Here is a 14,528-nt window from a genome sequence, read left to right as displayed (position 1 = left end):
CATCAGGGAGGGAAGGAATGGGGAGTGAGGAGAGGAAAGATAGGAGCAGCCCTGTATTCAAGGCCATATGAGGGACACTTTATCTGCTTTATTTCCCTCGGTTCTTCTAACAACCTCCTATTATTCTCATTTTACAGATAGGGAAAAAGAGTCCCAGAGAGTTTAAATAACTCCTCCAGCATCCCAGCTAGCAGGTAACAGGACCAGAATTTGAGAACGACTCTGACTCCACGGTATCGTCATGTGTGTCTGGAGTAAAAAAGAGAAGGTTTTCTGGAGCATGGGGGAACTCTCTTGAGTTGGATTCAGGTCCAGGAAGAAAAGCAGAGGGAATTCTAGGCAGGCGGCTGGAGGCTGGCATGGCATGGGTACTTCCTGGAAAGTCCAGCCGAGAAAGCGATCCTACCCTCTGCTCCTCCCAGGGTTACCCTCCTGTAAGTCTTCTGCTCAGTGTTCAGAATTGGGGGATGCTGGGACTGGGCAAGGTCTTGTAGGCAACACCCCATAGCCTGCTCATGCCTGTTGGGTTGTCTATGGATCATTCCCTGCTGGGCTCACTCACCGGCTTCGTATAAGGTCCTTTTTGAGGTTTATTATTTCCTTGTCCATATACTTGATGCTCTTCATTGGCTTGTCTGGGACCTGATGAGACGACAAGGGGTGAAAATAAAAGGAGTGTTAATACAATGCTTCCAAATGGAGATAGGGATAGGAGGCTCATGGGTTTATCTGAGATGTATGGCTAGGTTTAAGGGGTCCTGGGCAGCACAGAGTCTACCTTGACATCAAAGAGGGGGCTGCTGTGCGACACAGTGGACATGGTAAGGGCTTTGGAGACAAGTGGACCTGAGCCCTGACCCTGGTTCTGTCTGGTGACCAGCTGTGTGACCTTGAACAAATTACTCAACCTCTCTGAAGAATTTAGGCTTCAATTTCTTCAGTAGAATCGGGAATAACTCCTACTCTGTTTTGAGAATTAAATATTGCTAAATTCCTCACTGATAGCAAGCATTAGATAAATGGAAGCTACTACTATTAGCATTACACTTTAGAGCAAAAAATGAGGCATTAAAGATAATTATTATTGGTGGTTTTAGCAGCTGATTTGGAGAGCTGAATCTTGTGAATGTAAAGATGCAAATGTACGCTGCCTCTCTTCCTGCCCCCATAGCGGAGGTTTATGAATGAATTATCCAGATAATTGTTCGTGGGTTTTTCTTTCTCCCTATTAATTTGCCTTGTCTATACCTAGGGGAAACCTCGCATTACTCAGAAGTTGATACATGCTCAATATAAAGAAGAGGGATAAATTAACTATATTATATTTTTATTTTTTTTTATTTTTTTAGAGACAGGATCACACTGTCACTGAGGCTGGAGTGCAGCTCACTGCAGCCTCGAGCTCCTCGGCCCAAGTGATCCTCTTGCTTCAGTCTCCCAAGTAAGGCTAGGATTACAGGTTCAAGCCATCATACTTGGCAAATTATATTTTAGTATAAAAGTCATTTTTCTCATCGCTTCTCGGCCTTTTGGCTAAGATCAAGTGTAAAAGTCATTTTTCTCAACCCGCAGTTTGGAGAAACAATAATCAGAATATTACCTGGATTATCTTGTCTTGAAATTTTCCTGCACCTTAGGATTTTTTTTAAATAAAAAAATACTTAGAAATTATGGGAAAATGGGTGCTCTCAGATAAAGCTGGTAAATACTTTGTGCTGGCATTTCAGAAGGGCAATTCTCAATGCATACCAGATGCTTTAGAAATGAGCATGTCCTTAGATCCAACAACTCTGCTGTCAAGAATCCTAAGGAAATATCCTTTCATGGACATAGAGACTCATCAACAAAACTGTTCACCAGCATGCTGCTTGTAATAGCAAACTATTGGAAAACAACTTTACATCTCACAATAGAAGACAGGTTAAATAATTATGGTGCATCTACACAATGGAATACAATGCAGCAATTAAGTATAATGGCAACATAATGTAAGTATGTTTATTGGTATATAAAGATGTTTGATTTTTTTGAGTCAAAAGACATGTTACAAAGTAATATTTATAGCATGATTCTATTTTGGTTTTTGAAAAATGATCTATGTGGATATACACATATCAAAGATATGAAATGACATAGCTCCAAAATGCAGTGATTTTCTCTAGGGGTGAGATTATGGCAGGTTTCATTTCTTTTTCTTAGCTGATGTGCATTTCCTATAACTTTGCAATAAATATTAATTAGTTACATAAGGAAAGAGAAAAGATTTAAAAAGTAAACGGCAAAGTGAAATTTGACAAAGCCTGGTTGGTAGTACTGTACTGAGAGTGTTTTTTGAAGGCAGGGTGAGAACAGGTTGGCTGCTCACTAACAGAAATCCCAATGTCGATGTGTGGGAGGAGGCAAAGTGTTTTCTCTGCAGTCACCATCAGTGAAATTGGGCTATGGTGCCTACTGCTCTGGGGCTTTGAAGTGTAAAGTGAAAGTTGAGAAGCGTAGTTGTTTCAAAGTTGAATGATGCTTGTGGAAGAGTTGGGTGGGAGTCAGAGTGGGAGATGAAGTGGAAGAAGGAACTGCTTCTGGCCTGCTTGATTCCATTTTTCTCCTGGGTTGGCCAATACACGTTACCACGTAAGGCAGCACAGATGAAGGGTGAAGAGTCTATGGCAATTCCACAGAGTATTTGTAACTGCAGCTATTACTTGCCCACTTGACAAAGTGGGGCCAGGCACGGTGGCTCATGCCTGTAATCCTAGGATTTTGGGAGGCTGAGGCAGGAGGATGGCTTGAGCTCAGGAATTCGAGACCAGACTGGGCAACATGACAAAACCTTGTCTCTACAAAAAATACAAAAAAATTAGCCAAGCGTATGGTGGTGCATGCCTGTAATCCCAGCTGCTCAGGAAGCTGAGGTGGGAGGATCGCTTGAGCCCAAGAGGTCAAGGCTGCTGTGACCTGAGATTGCGCCACCGCAGTCCAGCCTGGGTGACAGAGTGAGACCCTGTCTAAAAAACAAACAAACAAACAAACTAAAAACAAAAAAAAAAAAGAAAGAAAAGAAAAACAAAGCAAAGTATAAAGGATGCAAAACAAAACAAAACATATGGATGGCCTTGAATCAGGCCAATTGGATAGGAAACAATGAAATCGTTTTTTTTTTTTTTTTGAGACGGAGTCTCGCTCTGTCACCCAGGCTGGAGTGCAGTGGCGCATCTTGGCTCACTGCAAGCTCCGCCTCCCGGGTTCACGCCATTCTCCTGACTCAGCCTCTCCGAGTAGCTGGGACTACAGGCGCCCACCACCACACCCAGCTAATTTTTTGTATTTTTAGTAGAGACGGGGTTTCACCGTGGTCTCGATCTCCTGACCTAGTGATCTGCCCACCTTGGCCTCCCAAAATGTTGGGATTACAAGCGTGAGCCACCGTGCCTGGCCAATGAAATCATTTAAAAACTTTGTCTCTTTGGCTATTCTTAGTAGTAAATTACAGGTACTTTATCTTGCTCATTTCAGTATACCAGGGGGCCTCAACCCCTTGGCTGGAAATTGATGGCAGACCCATCAGTGTTCATCTTGAGGGATGGGTGAAGCAGGTGGAGAGACCACCCTCTGACGAGGCATGCAAGGAACTCCAGGAGTACTTTCCCAAGCTTTTTCATAATGAACATTCGTTTGTCTCACACATCCAACATCTGTTCACCCTCCCTGTTGATACCAGTTAGTTCCCTGGTTAGGCGCTTTGCCTTTCCTTCGCTCGGCACTTGCATCTTGGGAGATGCTCATGGCACCAGCAGCAGGGGAGGCCCTGAATGACTGAAGCCAAACAGCACAAACCATCCCGTCAAAGTGGTTGGTTTACGGATGGTCATGTGGTCCAGTTTGGGCAAATGAGATGCAAGCATTCTCTAGGGGCTTCTGGGAAGCACAGGCAGAGATGTTCTCTTTCCTTACTGACTAGAAATGGGGAAGCAGATAACCCCTGGGAGTTGCTCACAGCCATTTCGTGCCCATGAGGGTAGCCAGCCTTGGGCAAAGATGATATGGAGGAAAGGCAGAGAAGAGTCGGAGAAAAACTCGTCCCACGGTGCATTGTTGAACTGATCAAGCTTCACTGGAATCTTGACTCTTCATGAACATTTCCCTTATTATTTATAACAGCTTAAATTAGGTTTTCTGTTACCTGCAGCCACAAAATTCTATCTGAAATACATCCCTCTCTTGGGAGTGGCAAAACAGCTGAGACTGAGACTTCTTTTAACTAGTTCTTCTTCCTTTCCCAACACTGCTTTTGAGGTATCAAGATCAGATGACCCCCATTCTGGTGTATTTTACAGTGAAAGTAATGAGATTGGCCATGTTGAGATCAAATATTTGAAAATGAGGTTGCCTGTCTTTCTAATCCCACTTATTTTGGAGAACCTCATTATATATTTCCTGCAGGCCGAAGGTAACTTTCCAAAAAGATGCTGTGAACTACGCATGTTTATAAATGAAGGAAAAATAAGCACATCAGAAATTTTCCTGCCAGATAATTTGAAAACACATGATTGAAACCCTGTTTTATGCCACGGTCATGTCTTTACCACTCTCCTAAACATCTTAAATTTCACCTTCTTCATGAAACAACTATGATAATTCAAGCATTCCAACATTCAAGCATTTTTTTTTTCAAATGTCACCTAGTGATAGTTGCCTGTGCACCAGGAATTCACATCATTGTGTAAGAGTGGATTTGTATTGACTGGGATTGGTACTGAACTGTGTCCTCAACTTGACACCTACTTTAGAAGCATGAGATGCACGCCCCCCCAAGCCTCACAACTATGTCAGCATTTCAATGGATTCTCAGGAAACCATTTTTGTCAAAGTGTAATTTTATAATTATAAAGGTAAGGTAAGTTTATGATTATAACTTTATAATTATAGTTTAATTAAAATTATAATAAGCCAGCAGAAATAACTAGTTCTCAGGACATTTACAAACATCATTTGATATTAAATGAAAAAATAAGTTAAATTAAAAGTTAATAAGTTAATAAGTTAAATAAGTTAAATAGATTAAAAAGTTTATAAAACATTCAAAAATCACTCTCTCTACAACCTTTCTAGAGGGCAATTTAGACATATGTGTTACAAGCTTTAGAAATACATATCCTCTTGCCCCAGCCAAGGAAATTATGTCGCCAGGGTGAAGAGATTTATCCCCGAGGATATTTATCACAGCAGTGTGAATAATAGTGAAAAATACCTAAATGTCCCACCATAGGCATTGCAGTGGTATGTGATGCATTTGAGTCTTGGTGCTACCACTTAGTGCTGCTATGGCTGTTTATTTACTAATGTGGAAAGGTGGTAATGGAATGTAATTTCAGATGAAAATGCATGCTACAAAACGTAAAGATAGTAGATCATAGAGAAGCTCTAAGATTTATGCTTATAAAATCTATAGAAATTTCCAGAAATGTATGTCATCTGATACAAATTAGGTTTTAAAGTATTGACATATGACAAGGCATATATGTACTAATATAACAAGCTGGAAGTAAATACAATAAATTGTTAATAGAGGTGTTATCTCAGGGCATTTGAATTATAGGCAATTAAACAATAATTTTTGTTTTGGTTATCTTTTTTCCTAATTTTTCTACAATTCACATAGATTAATTTTAATAAAATAATAGCGTTTTTCATGTTTGTAAAGCAATTTTGACTAATTCTCTCAAGGCAGGCAAAGTAGAAATGTTTAATGCCAATTTAAATTGAGTCATCTAAGAGTCTGGAATGATATAAGCTAATAGTTTATTTTAACATACTGGATCAGGCAGGGTCTAGGCAGGAAATCAGAGCTCATGACAGGTAGTTCAACAAAGGGAATTTAATACAGGGGAGCGGTTACAAAGGTGTTGGAAGAGCTCAAAAGTCACATAAGGAATGATGAGGCAAGCTAGAGATTAGCAAAAGGAAACCTCTACCATCTCCAGGGCTGGAGGAATTAAGGGAAGAAGAGGTGGGGGTCTGGGAGGGGTGGAGCACGCACGGACTCACAGTGGACTCTTAGATAGGGATGGTTTTCTTGGCAGGTATACTCACATTTAATATTCATGTGCTGGGGCTGTTTAAATAGTAACATCCGGAAGTGATGTGGTTTAACCTGACAGCTGAGAAGTGAAGTGTGGCAAGAATGGATGGAAAGACGTTTGTTGTCAGAAAGAACTAGGTTTGAGTCCTGGCCCTGTCACTCAGAAGTTCAGTGACCTTGAGTGAGGTACCTTTACTCCCCAATCTCAGTTTCCCCGTCTGTGAAATGGAACTAAAGCCAATCCTACCAGAACTACTGCCAATCCCTGTCTGTGAAATGGAACTAATGCCAATCTCCTATGTGCTCTGCACTGTCCCAAGTGCGTTCTTATATGAAATAGATGAGTCCATTGAGTCCTTGCCATATTATTATTCCCATTCTATAGGACAGCAAGTGGAGGCTTAAAAAGGTGAAACTGACTTGCTATTAAGTGGCAAAGCCTGGATTTGAACTCGTGTTCAAGTGACATTGAAGCCTGTGTTCTTATTCACTACTCCATTCTGCATCCCCATCCCACCTTGCCCTATTTTGCATAGTGGGAACTACCTGAGGGGTAGCATTTGCTAGCTATTGACTTACAGATACTACCTCCAAAACTCTTCCACTGAATTTTGTTAGATTTCATCATAAAGAATTTAATATGGCAGAAAATCAGAATGATTTGTTGAAGGTCACGGCCGGAAAGCCAATTTTCTAAATATGTGTTGTTCTCTGTGTTTTATGAAAGAATGTTCTGAACTCATCTTTGTTATTCCTTAAAATATGATCTACTTCCTAGAATAAGATTAAAATGGAAATGAATTCCTGTTAAATGTGCCCGGGCTGATACAGACATCAGGGAAACAGCTGGGATGCTCTGTTGAGGGGTGAGGGGGAAGGGAGACTGAGAAGCAAGCACGCTGATTAACGAATTTCAGACTCATTATGGAGAAGCTGTAAAGAACAGAGTAGGCGGGATCATGGCAGGAGTACACACATGAACCCAGAGACCTTAGCTTGCACATGGATGTTTAAGTTTTTGGTGGTTATAATATTTTATTTTTTATTTTTGTGGGTACATAGTAAGTGCATATATTTATGGACTACATGAGATGTTTTGAAACAGGCATGCAATGTGAAATAAGCGTATCATGGAGAATGGGGTATCTATCCCCTCAAGCATTTATCCTTTGAGTTATAAACAATCCAATTATACTCTTAGTTATTTAAAAAGTAAGTTATTATTGACTATAGTCAACCTGTTGTGCTATCAAATAGCAGGCCTTATTCATTCTTTCTATTTTTTTGTACCCATTAACCATTCCCACCTTCTGCCCCCCATCCCCCACTATCCTTCCCAGCCTCTGGTAACCATCCTTCTACTCTCTATGTCCATTAGTTCAATTGTTTTGATTTTTAGGTCCCACAAATAAGTGAGAACATGTGATGTTTGTCTTTCTGTGTCTGCCTTGTTTCACTTAACACACTTAACATAATGATCTCCAGTTCCATCCGTGTTGTTGCAAATAACTGGAGCTCATTCTTTTTTTTTTGTAGCTGAGCTGAATAATACTCTGTTTTGGTGGTTTTATGGTGATGATGGGCAGTTCCTTTTGGGTAGAGTGAGGTGTTTTTTTTGTCATAAGAATGTAAGATGTGTACCTGCCTACACAGAGATACCCAGAATTAGTGACCTCATCCACACACAGATCCTTCAAATTGAAATAGGAAATATACTATAGAATTCTTTAACAGGCCGGGCGCAGTGGCTCACGCCTGTAATCCCAGCACTTTGGGAGGCCGAGGCGGGTGGATAATGAGGTCAGGAGATAGAGACCATCCTGGCTAACATGGTGAAACCCCATCTCTACTAAAAATACAAAAAATTAGCTGGGCATGGTGGTGGGCACCTGTAGTCCCAGCTACTCGGGAGGCTGAGGCAGGAGAATGGCGTGAACCTGGGAGGTGGAGGTTGCAATAAGCCGAGATCGTGCCACTGTGCTCCAGCCTGGGGCAACAGAGCGAGACTCCGTCGCAAAAAAAAAAAAAAAAAAAAAAAAAAAAAAAAGAATTCTTTAACAGCTCTCCTTGTTGAAGACAGGTTGCATCTTTTATAGGATATTTTGATTCAACCTCCTTTCCCCCCGATCTTCTTACGGACCCAGGAGAAAAAGAAGTTGGGGGTCTGTGGATTGTCAGGGAGAGGTGGTGGAAGAAGAGACTGTCATCTGGGGAGACGAGCAAGTCCTCTACTGAGAACTTAGGGGAGACAAAGCAGCAGAAGTCCTCTGGGAAGAAGAGGAGAAGGAACAATGGTCCCTGGGAAGGAAGCTTCTGATACTCAGTGCCTGGTACAGGGCCTGGCTCTGCATTCTTTCTGTCATTGCTGAATGAATGAGAAGATGAATACATCACAGTCTCAAGGTTTAACCCCACAGGTTAATGATTCGTTACAAAGGAAACGAGGTTCCCATATAACGGTGAGGTCTGGCGGACACCACTTTAACCATCACGGCTATGTTTAGCATCACCAATGACAGGGCAAACTCTTATCAGGTGAACCTGAAGTGATGCACTGGGAAGGGCACAGCATCGCCTACATGGTTACTTCACCTACATACATGTCCTGCCCCAGAGGTCCAATCTGAATCTAATCATGAGAAAGCAGCAATCAGAAAAATAAAAAGTGAAGGTCATTTTACGAAATAGGTGACCTGGACTCTTAAAAGATGTCAATGTCTGTGTCCACTGGGGCCTCTGGGAAGCAGACATGGAGAAAGGAGTACAAAGTGCTCATTGCGGGTAAGCCCATGAAAGAGAAAAGGGGGAGGAAGTGGGATTTGGCAGGGGATCCCTAGACCATGATGCAGATCTGACAGAGTCCAGCCAATGCAACAGGGAGATCCAGAGCAAAGATCGCTTGATTGAGCCCAAGCACAAGGCAGAAATGGCCGGTGCCCACTGATGGGGAATTTCTGGGGAAGCTTCTGACTTCCGCTGCATGAAAGCTGCTGTGGATGCTGGCAGTGTCAACAGCTGGAGACTCTCAGCTACCCGTGCCGCCTGCTGGCAAGTTTTTTCTTGGAGAGAAATCCAAGGGATACACCTCTTTGTCTTCTAACAATGTCATAAAAGAGGAAGAAGGCAGAAGATCTGTTTCTTTAGGACACCAAGGGGACACAACAACTAAATGCATTTCATGGTCCCTTGATTGAATGCTGGACTGGAGACAAGGCTATAAAGGGCATGACTGGGATAACTAGGGACATCTGCACATGAACTTTATGTTAGATAATAGCATTGGGGCTCACGCCTGTAATCCCAGCACTTTGGGAGGTTGAGGTAGGTGGATCACCTGAGGTCAGGAGTTGGAGACTAGCCTGACCAACATGGTGAAATCCCATCTCTACTAAAAATACAAAAATTAGCTGGGTGTGGTGGCGTGCACCTGTAGTCCCAGCTACTCAGGAGGCTGAGGCAGGAGAATCACTTGAACCCAGGAGGCAGAGGCTGCAGTGAACCGAGATTGCGCCACTGCACTCCAGCCTGGGGAACAGAGTGAGACCCCATCTCAAAAAAAGAAAAAAAAAAGGAAAGAAAAAAGAAAGAAAAAGATAATAGCATTGAGTTAATGTGAGATTTCTGTGTTAACTGTATTGTGACTATGAAGGAGAATGTCCTTCGGTAATACATGCTGAAGTGTTTAGGTGTGAAGTGTCTGCAACTGACTTTCAAAGGGCTCAGCTTAAAAAATTGTAAGTATACACACATATTATGTTTGTAGTACATATATACATATATACACACGTATGCACACATACATACATATGAAAAATATGGCAACATGTTAAAAACATGGCAAAAAGATAACATTGTGAATTTAAGATAAGGGTATTTGACTGCCTATTGTACTATTTTTGCAAACTTTCCGTAGGTTTGAAATCTTCTACAATCTTTTACAAGTTGGGGAAAAAATATGAAGTGACTGAAACCCCAGTTTCAGGTTTTCCTTTGCTGCAATTAATTTGCTTGGGTCTTCCATAAATGTTAGTGAAGCAGGACTGCCTTATGGAAGCCATGCTTTGGGAATAAAGGAAAGGTCTGGGCTTCTTGCTGACATTCAGGGTGGGAGCTTGGATGAAGTTGGGAAACAAAGGTAGGACCCATGCCCCTGAGGCTGGAGAAATTGTGGCCCAGCAAAGCATACAAGTGACCACCTGACACATAGTTTTGTGGTTGATTTGTTTGTTTTGGCTAAGTGTTGAGGCCCTGGCTAGATAAGTCAGTCCCTCTTCTCGAGGACTTAATTAAGGTCACACCTTAACCACTTCCTTTACTGGGCTCTCTGGGGCCACTATGCACCTGCTCAGGCCCAGGTGTTAGTTAAATAACTAGGAGGACAGAGCCTGATTGTATCTAATAGAGCAGAAGTAACTCCATAAAAGGAAAGTGGGTGCTCTAGGAAGGAGGATTGTATGCCTGTCAGCCAAAAGCCAATAAAAGAGACAAAGTAAGAGCAAAAGGAAAAGAGGGGTAGAAAGAAAAATCTTGCTGATGTATTCCAAAAAGTAAAGATAAACTGTTTCCTCCTCCAGGCAACATCCCAGGCTGGTTAACAAGATCTCTCTTCCTCAGGGTGACTGAAGTTTGGGACCAAATCGCTATTTGTTGTAGGGGATTTTCTTTTCTTTCTTTTTTTTTTTATTTCTAGTTCATGTAAATTTATTTTATTTTATTTTTTTTTATTATTATACTTTAGGTTTTAGGGTACATGTGCACAATGTGCAGGTTTGTTACATATGTATCCATGTGCCATGTTGGTTTGCTGCACCCATTAACTCGTCATTTAGCATTAGGTATATCTCCTAATGCTGTCCCTCCCCCCTTCCCCCAACCCACAACAGTTCCTGGAATGTGATGTTCCCCTTCCTGTGTCCATGAGTTCTCATTGTTCAATTCCCACCTATGAGTGAGAACATGTGGTGTTTGGTTTTTTGTCCTTGCGATAGTTTACTGAGAATGGTGTTTTCCAGTTTCATCCATGTCCCTACAAAGGACATGAACTCATCATTTTTATGGCTGCATAGTATTCCATGGTGTATATGTGCCACATTTTCTTAATCCAGTCTATCGTTGTTGGACATTTGGGTTGGTTCCAAGTCTTTGCTATTGTGAATAGTGCTGCAATAAACATACGTGTGCATGTGTCTTTATAGCAGCATGATTTATAGTCCTTTGGGTATATACCCAGTAATGGGATGGCTGGGTCAAATGGTATTTCCAGTTCTAGATCCCTGAGGAATCGCCACACTGACTTCCACAATGGTTGAACTAGTTTACAGTCCCACCAACAGTGTAAAAGTGTTCCTATTTCTCCACATCCTCTCCAGCACCTGTTGTTTCCTGACTTTTTAATGATGGCCATTCTAACTGGTGTGAGATGGTATCTCATTGTGGTTTTTATTTGCATTTCTCTGATGGCCAGTGATGATGAGCATTTTTTCGTGTGTTTTTTGGCTGCATAAATGTCTTCTTTTGAGAAGTGTCTGTTCATGTCCTTTGCCCACTTTTTGATGGGATTGTTTGTTTTTTTCTTGTAAATTTGTTTGAGTTCTTTGTAGATTCTGGATATTAGCCCTTTGTCAGATGAGTAGGTTGCAAAAATTTTCTCCCATTCTATAGGTTGCCTGTTCACTCTGATGGTCGTTTCTTTTGCTGTGCAGAAGCTCTTTAGTTTAATTAGATCCCATTTGTCAATTTTGGCTTTTGTTGCCATTGCTTTTGGTGTTTTAGACATGAAGTCCTTGCCCATGCCTATGTCTTGAATGGTATTGCCTAGGCTTTCTTCTAGAGTTTTTATGGTTTTAGGTCTAACATGTAAGTCTTTAATCCATCTTGAATTGATTTTTGTATAAGGTGTAAGGAAGGGATCCAGTTTCAGCTTTCTACATATGGCTAGCCAGTTTTCCCAGCACCATTTATTAAATAGGGAATCCTTTCCCCATTGCTTGTTTTTGTCAGGTTTGTCAAAGATCAGATAGTTGTAGATATGCAGCATTATTTCTGAGGGCTCTGTTTTGTTCCATTGATCTATGTCTCTGTTGTGGTACCAGTACCATGCTGTTTTGGTTACTGTAGCCTTGTAGTATAGTTTGAAGTCAGGTAGCGTGATGCCTCCAGCTTTGTTCTTTTGGCTTAGGATTGACTTGGTGATGCAGGCTCTTTTTTGGTTCCATATGAACTTTAAAGTAGTTTTTTCCAATTCTGTGAAGAAAGTCATTGGTAGCTTGATGGGGATTTTCTTGTACATCATACAATGTAGCATTTCTCCTGCAAGTTACAACAATCAAAATGTCTCCAGACATTGCCAAGTGTCCTCTGGGAAGCAGAATCACCCTCAATTGAGAACACTACTGAGTTAAACTTTGATGAAGGGAGGGGTGGGAATCTCCCCCCCTTTTTTTTTTTTTAGACAGAGTTTCACTCTTGTTGCCCAGGCTGGAGTGCAATGGCACAACATTGGCTCACTGCAACCTCTGCCTCCAGGTTTAAGCAATTCTCCTGCCTCAGCCTCCCAAGTAGCTGGGATTACAGGCATGTGCCACCACGCCCGACTAATTTTGTATTTTTTGTATAGATGGGGTTCCACCATGTTGGTCAGGCTGGTCTCAAACTCCTGACCTCAGGTGATCTTCCCATCTCGGCATCCCAAAGTGCTGGGATTACAGGCATGAGCTACGTCGACCAGCCGGGAATCTCTTTATAAAGACTCCATTCTAAATCCTGGCCCAAACCTTGATTTGTGGGGAAATTTTTGAAAAAACTCAGGGCACCTGAAAGAAAAAGATAAACAGCAAAATAAGCATTCTATTTAATGCCATGCAATTTATCTGTTCTTCAGTCCTGCTTCAGGCTGGAGCCCTCTTCCCACCTAGAGAGCTGTTTTGAAGTAAAAAAAAATCTGTTGAGCTGTGTGAGGAAAGTTGTAATCAGCAGGGATTTTTTTCCCCTTCCTAAAGATTCCGATTTTTCTGTGTAACTTCTATTTGTTCTTTGTGTAGGGGCCTCAGTAATAAAGAACTTCATTTTCTACCCTCGATGGCCATTTTGAACGTAGCTGGGTATTCCTCACTGGAGTGTGTTTGTGAATGAGACCTCGCTGTTTGTCCCACAGCAGACACTGCCTTATTATTATTATTATTATTATTATTGTTGTTATTATTATTTTGAGACAGAGTCTCGCTGTTGTTGCCCAGGCTGGAGTGCAATGGCGTGATCTCGGCTCACCATAACCTCTGCCTCCTGGGTTCAAGCAATTCTCTTGCCTCAGCCTCCTGAGTAGCTGGGATTACAGGCATGCAACACCTCGCCAGGCTAATTTGTATTTTTAGTAGAGATGGGGTTTCTCCATGTTGGTCAGACTGGTCTCAAACTCCTGACCTCAGGTGATCTGCCCGCCTCGCCCTCCCAGAATGCTGGGATTACAGGCGTGAGCCACCACGCCTGGCCAACACTGCCTTATTTAATCCTCACGCCAACCCTATGAGGAATCGTTGTTCCTGTTTTCCTGGAAAGGAAACCCAGTGTCTGAGAGGTTAAGTCAATTATTCAAGGTCACAGAGATAGGAAGTGGGAGAGCTCAGCACCCTCCAATCCTTGATACCCTCCCCTACCCTTATCTAATCCAGGGATCAGCAAACTACAGCCTGCGGCTGGCTTTTGTATATTATAGTTTTATTGGGCACAGTCATACCCGTGTGCTTATTATTGTCTGTGGATGCTTTCCTGTTATAACAGCGAGTTTAGTAGTTATTTCAGAGGCTGCACAGCCTGCCCAGCCTAGAATGTTTACTATCTGGCCCTTTCCAGAAAAAGTTTACTAAGCCCTGAGCTAATTTACCAAGTCATTGACTTTGCTTCCTAGAGAGCTCTCCAATCTCTTCTCTCCATTGTCTTCCCACCAGTGTCATTCCCACGCTGCTGCAAGCCACCTGGGCAACAGACACAGCCTCCGATGACCTCTCTCCTCCATTCTTGTTTTCCTTGTCCATTGTCCACATAGCTGACCCTTCCGAAATGCACACCCAATCCCATGACTCCATTGCCTAAAATTTTCCTTATTGTTTTTAGACTAAAGTCCAATATCCTTGCTGGGAACTACACAGCTCTGTGTGATCTAGCTCCTGCCTTCAGTGTGCTCTTGCATTGCTCCCCTGTCCTGATCTCTATGGTCTAGCCAAGGAGCCTCCCTTAAGTGTCCTGCTCATTCTGATCACAGGTCTTTGCACCTGCTGCTCTCTTTTCCTGGAATGCTTTTGTGCTATCCCTTCACTTTCAATTTGTTAGCTGTGGTTTATCCTTTAACTCTTTGCTGGGATGCATTCCTTGCTCTCTCTAAGCCTGGCAGGCTGTCATATAAGGATGTGCAGGTTGGACACTGCACAACTCTGGAGAGATACACTATTTGCATTTT

The 14,528-nt window shown here is 42.1% G+C and overlaps 1 protein-coding gene and 1 long non-coding RNA gene across 8 annotated transcripts in view; one reads left to right on the top strand and one right to left on the bottom strand.

Annotated features, from left to right (window-relative positions):
* CCDC60 (coiled-coil domain containing 60) overlaps positions 1-14,528 on the bottom strand; it is a 204,086-nt gene that overhangs the window by 111,492 nt on the left and 78,066 nt on the right. For all 6 annotated transcript variants that reach the window (XM_063614687.1, XM_063614688.1, XM_055239773.2 and 3 more), the window contains exon 2: positions 563-642. In XM_063614687.1, the coding sequence (XP_063470757.1) occupies positions 563-642 (80 nt within the window). The remainder of the gene's footprint in view (positions 1-562; positions 643-14,528) is intronic.
* LOC134732071 (uncharacterized) overlaps positions 1-14,528 on the top strand; it is a 259,878-nt gene that overhangs the window by 231,708 nt on the left and 13,642 nt on the right. The window lies entirely within an intron of this gene.

The sequence above is a fragment of the Symphalangus syndactylus genome, chromosome 13 (assembly GCF_028878055.3).
Source record: "Symphalangus syndactylus isolate Jambi chromosome 13, NHGRI_mSymSyn1-v2.1_pri, whole genome shotgun sequence".
Taxonomy (NCBI): domain Eukaryota; kingdom Metazoa; phylum Chordata; class Mammalia; order Primates; family Hylobatidae; genus Symphalangus; species Symphalangus syndactylus.
This window is presented reverse-complemented; position numbering and strand designations above follow the sequence as displayed.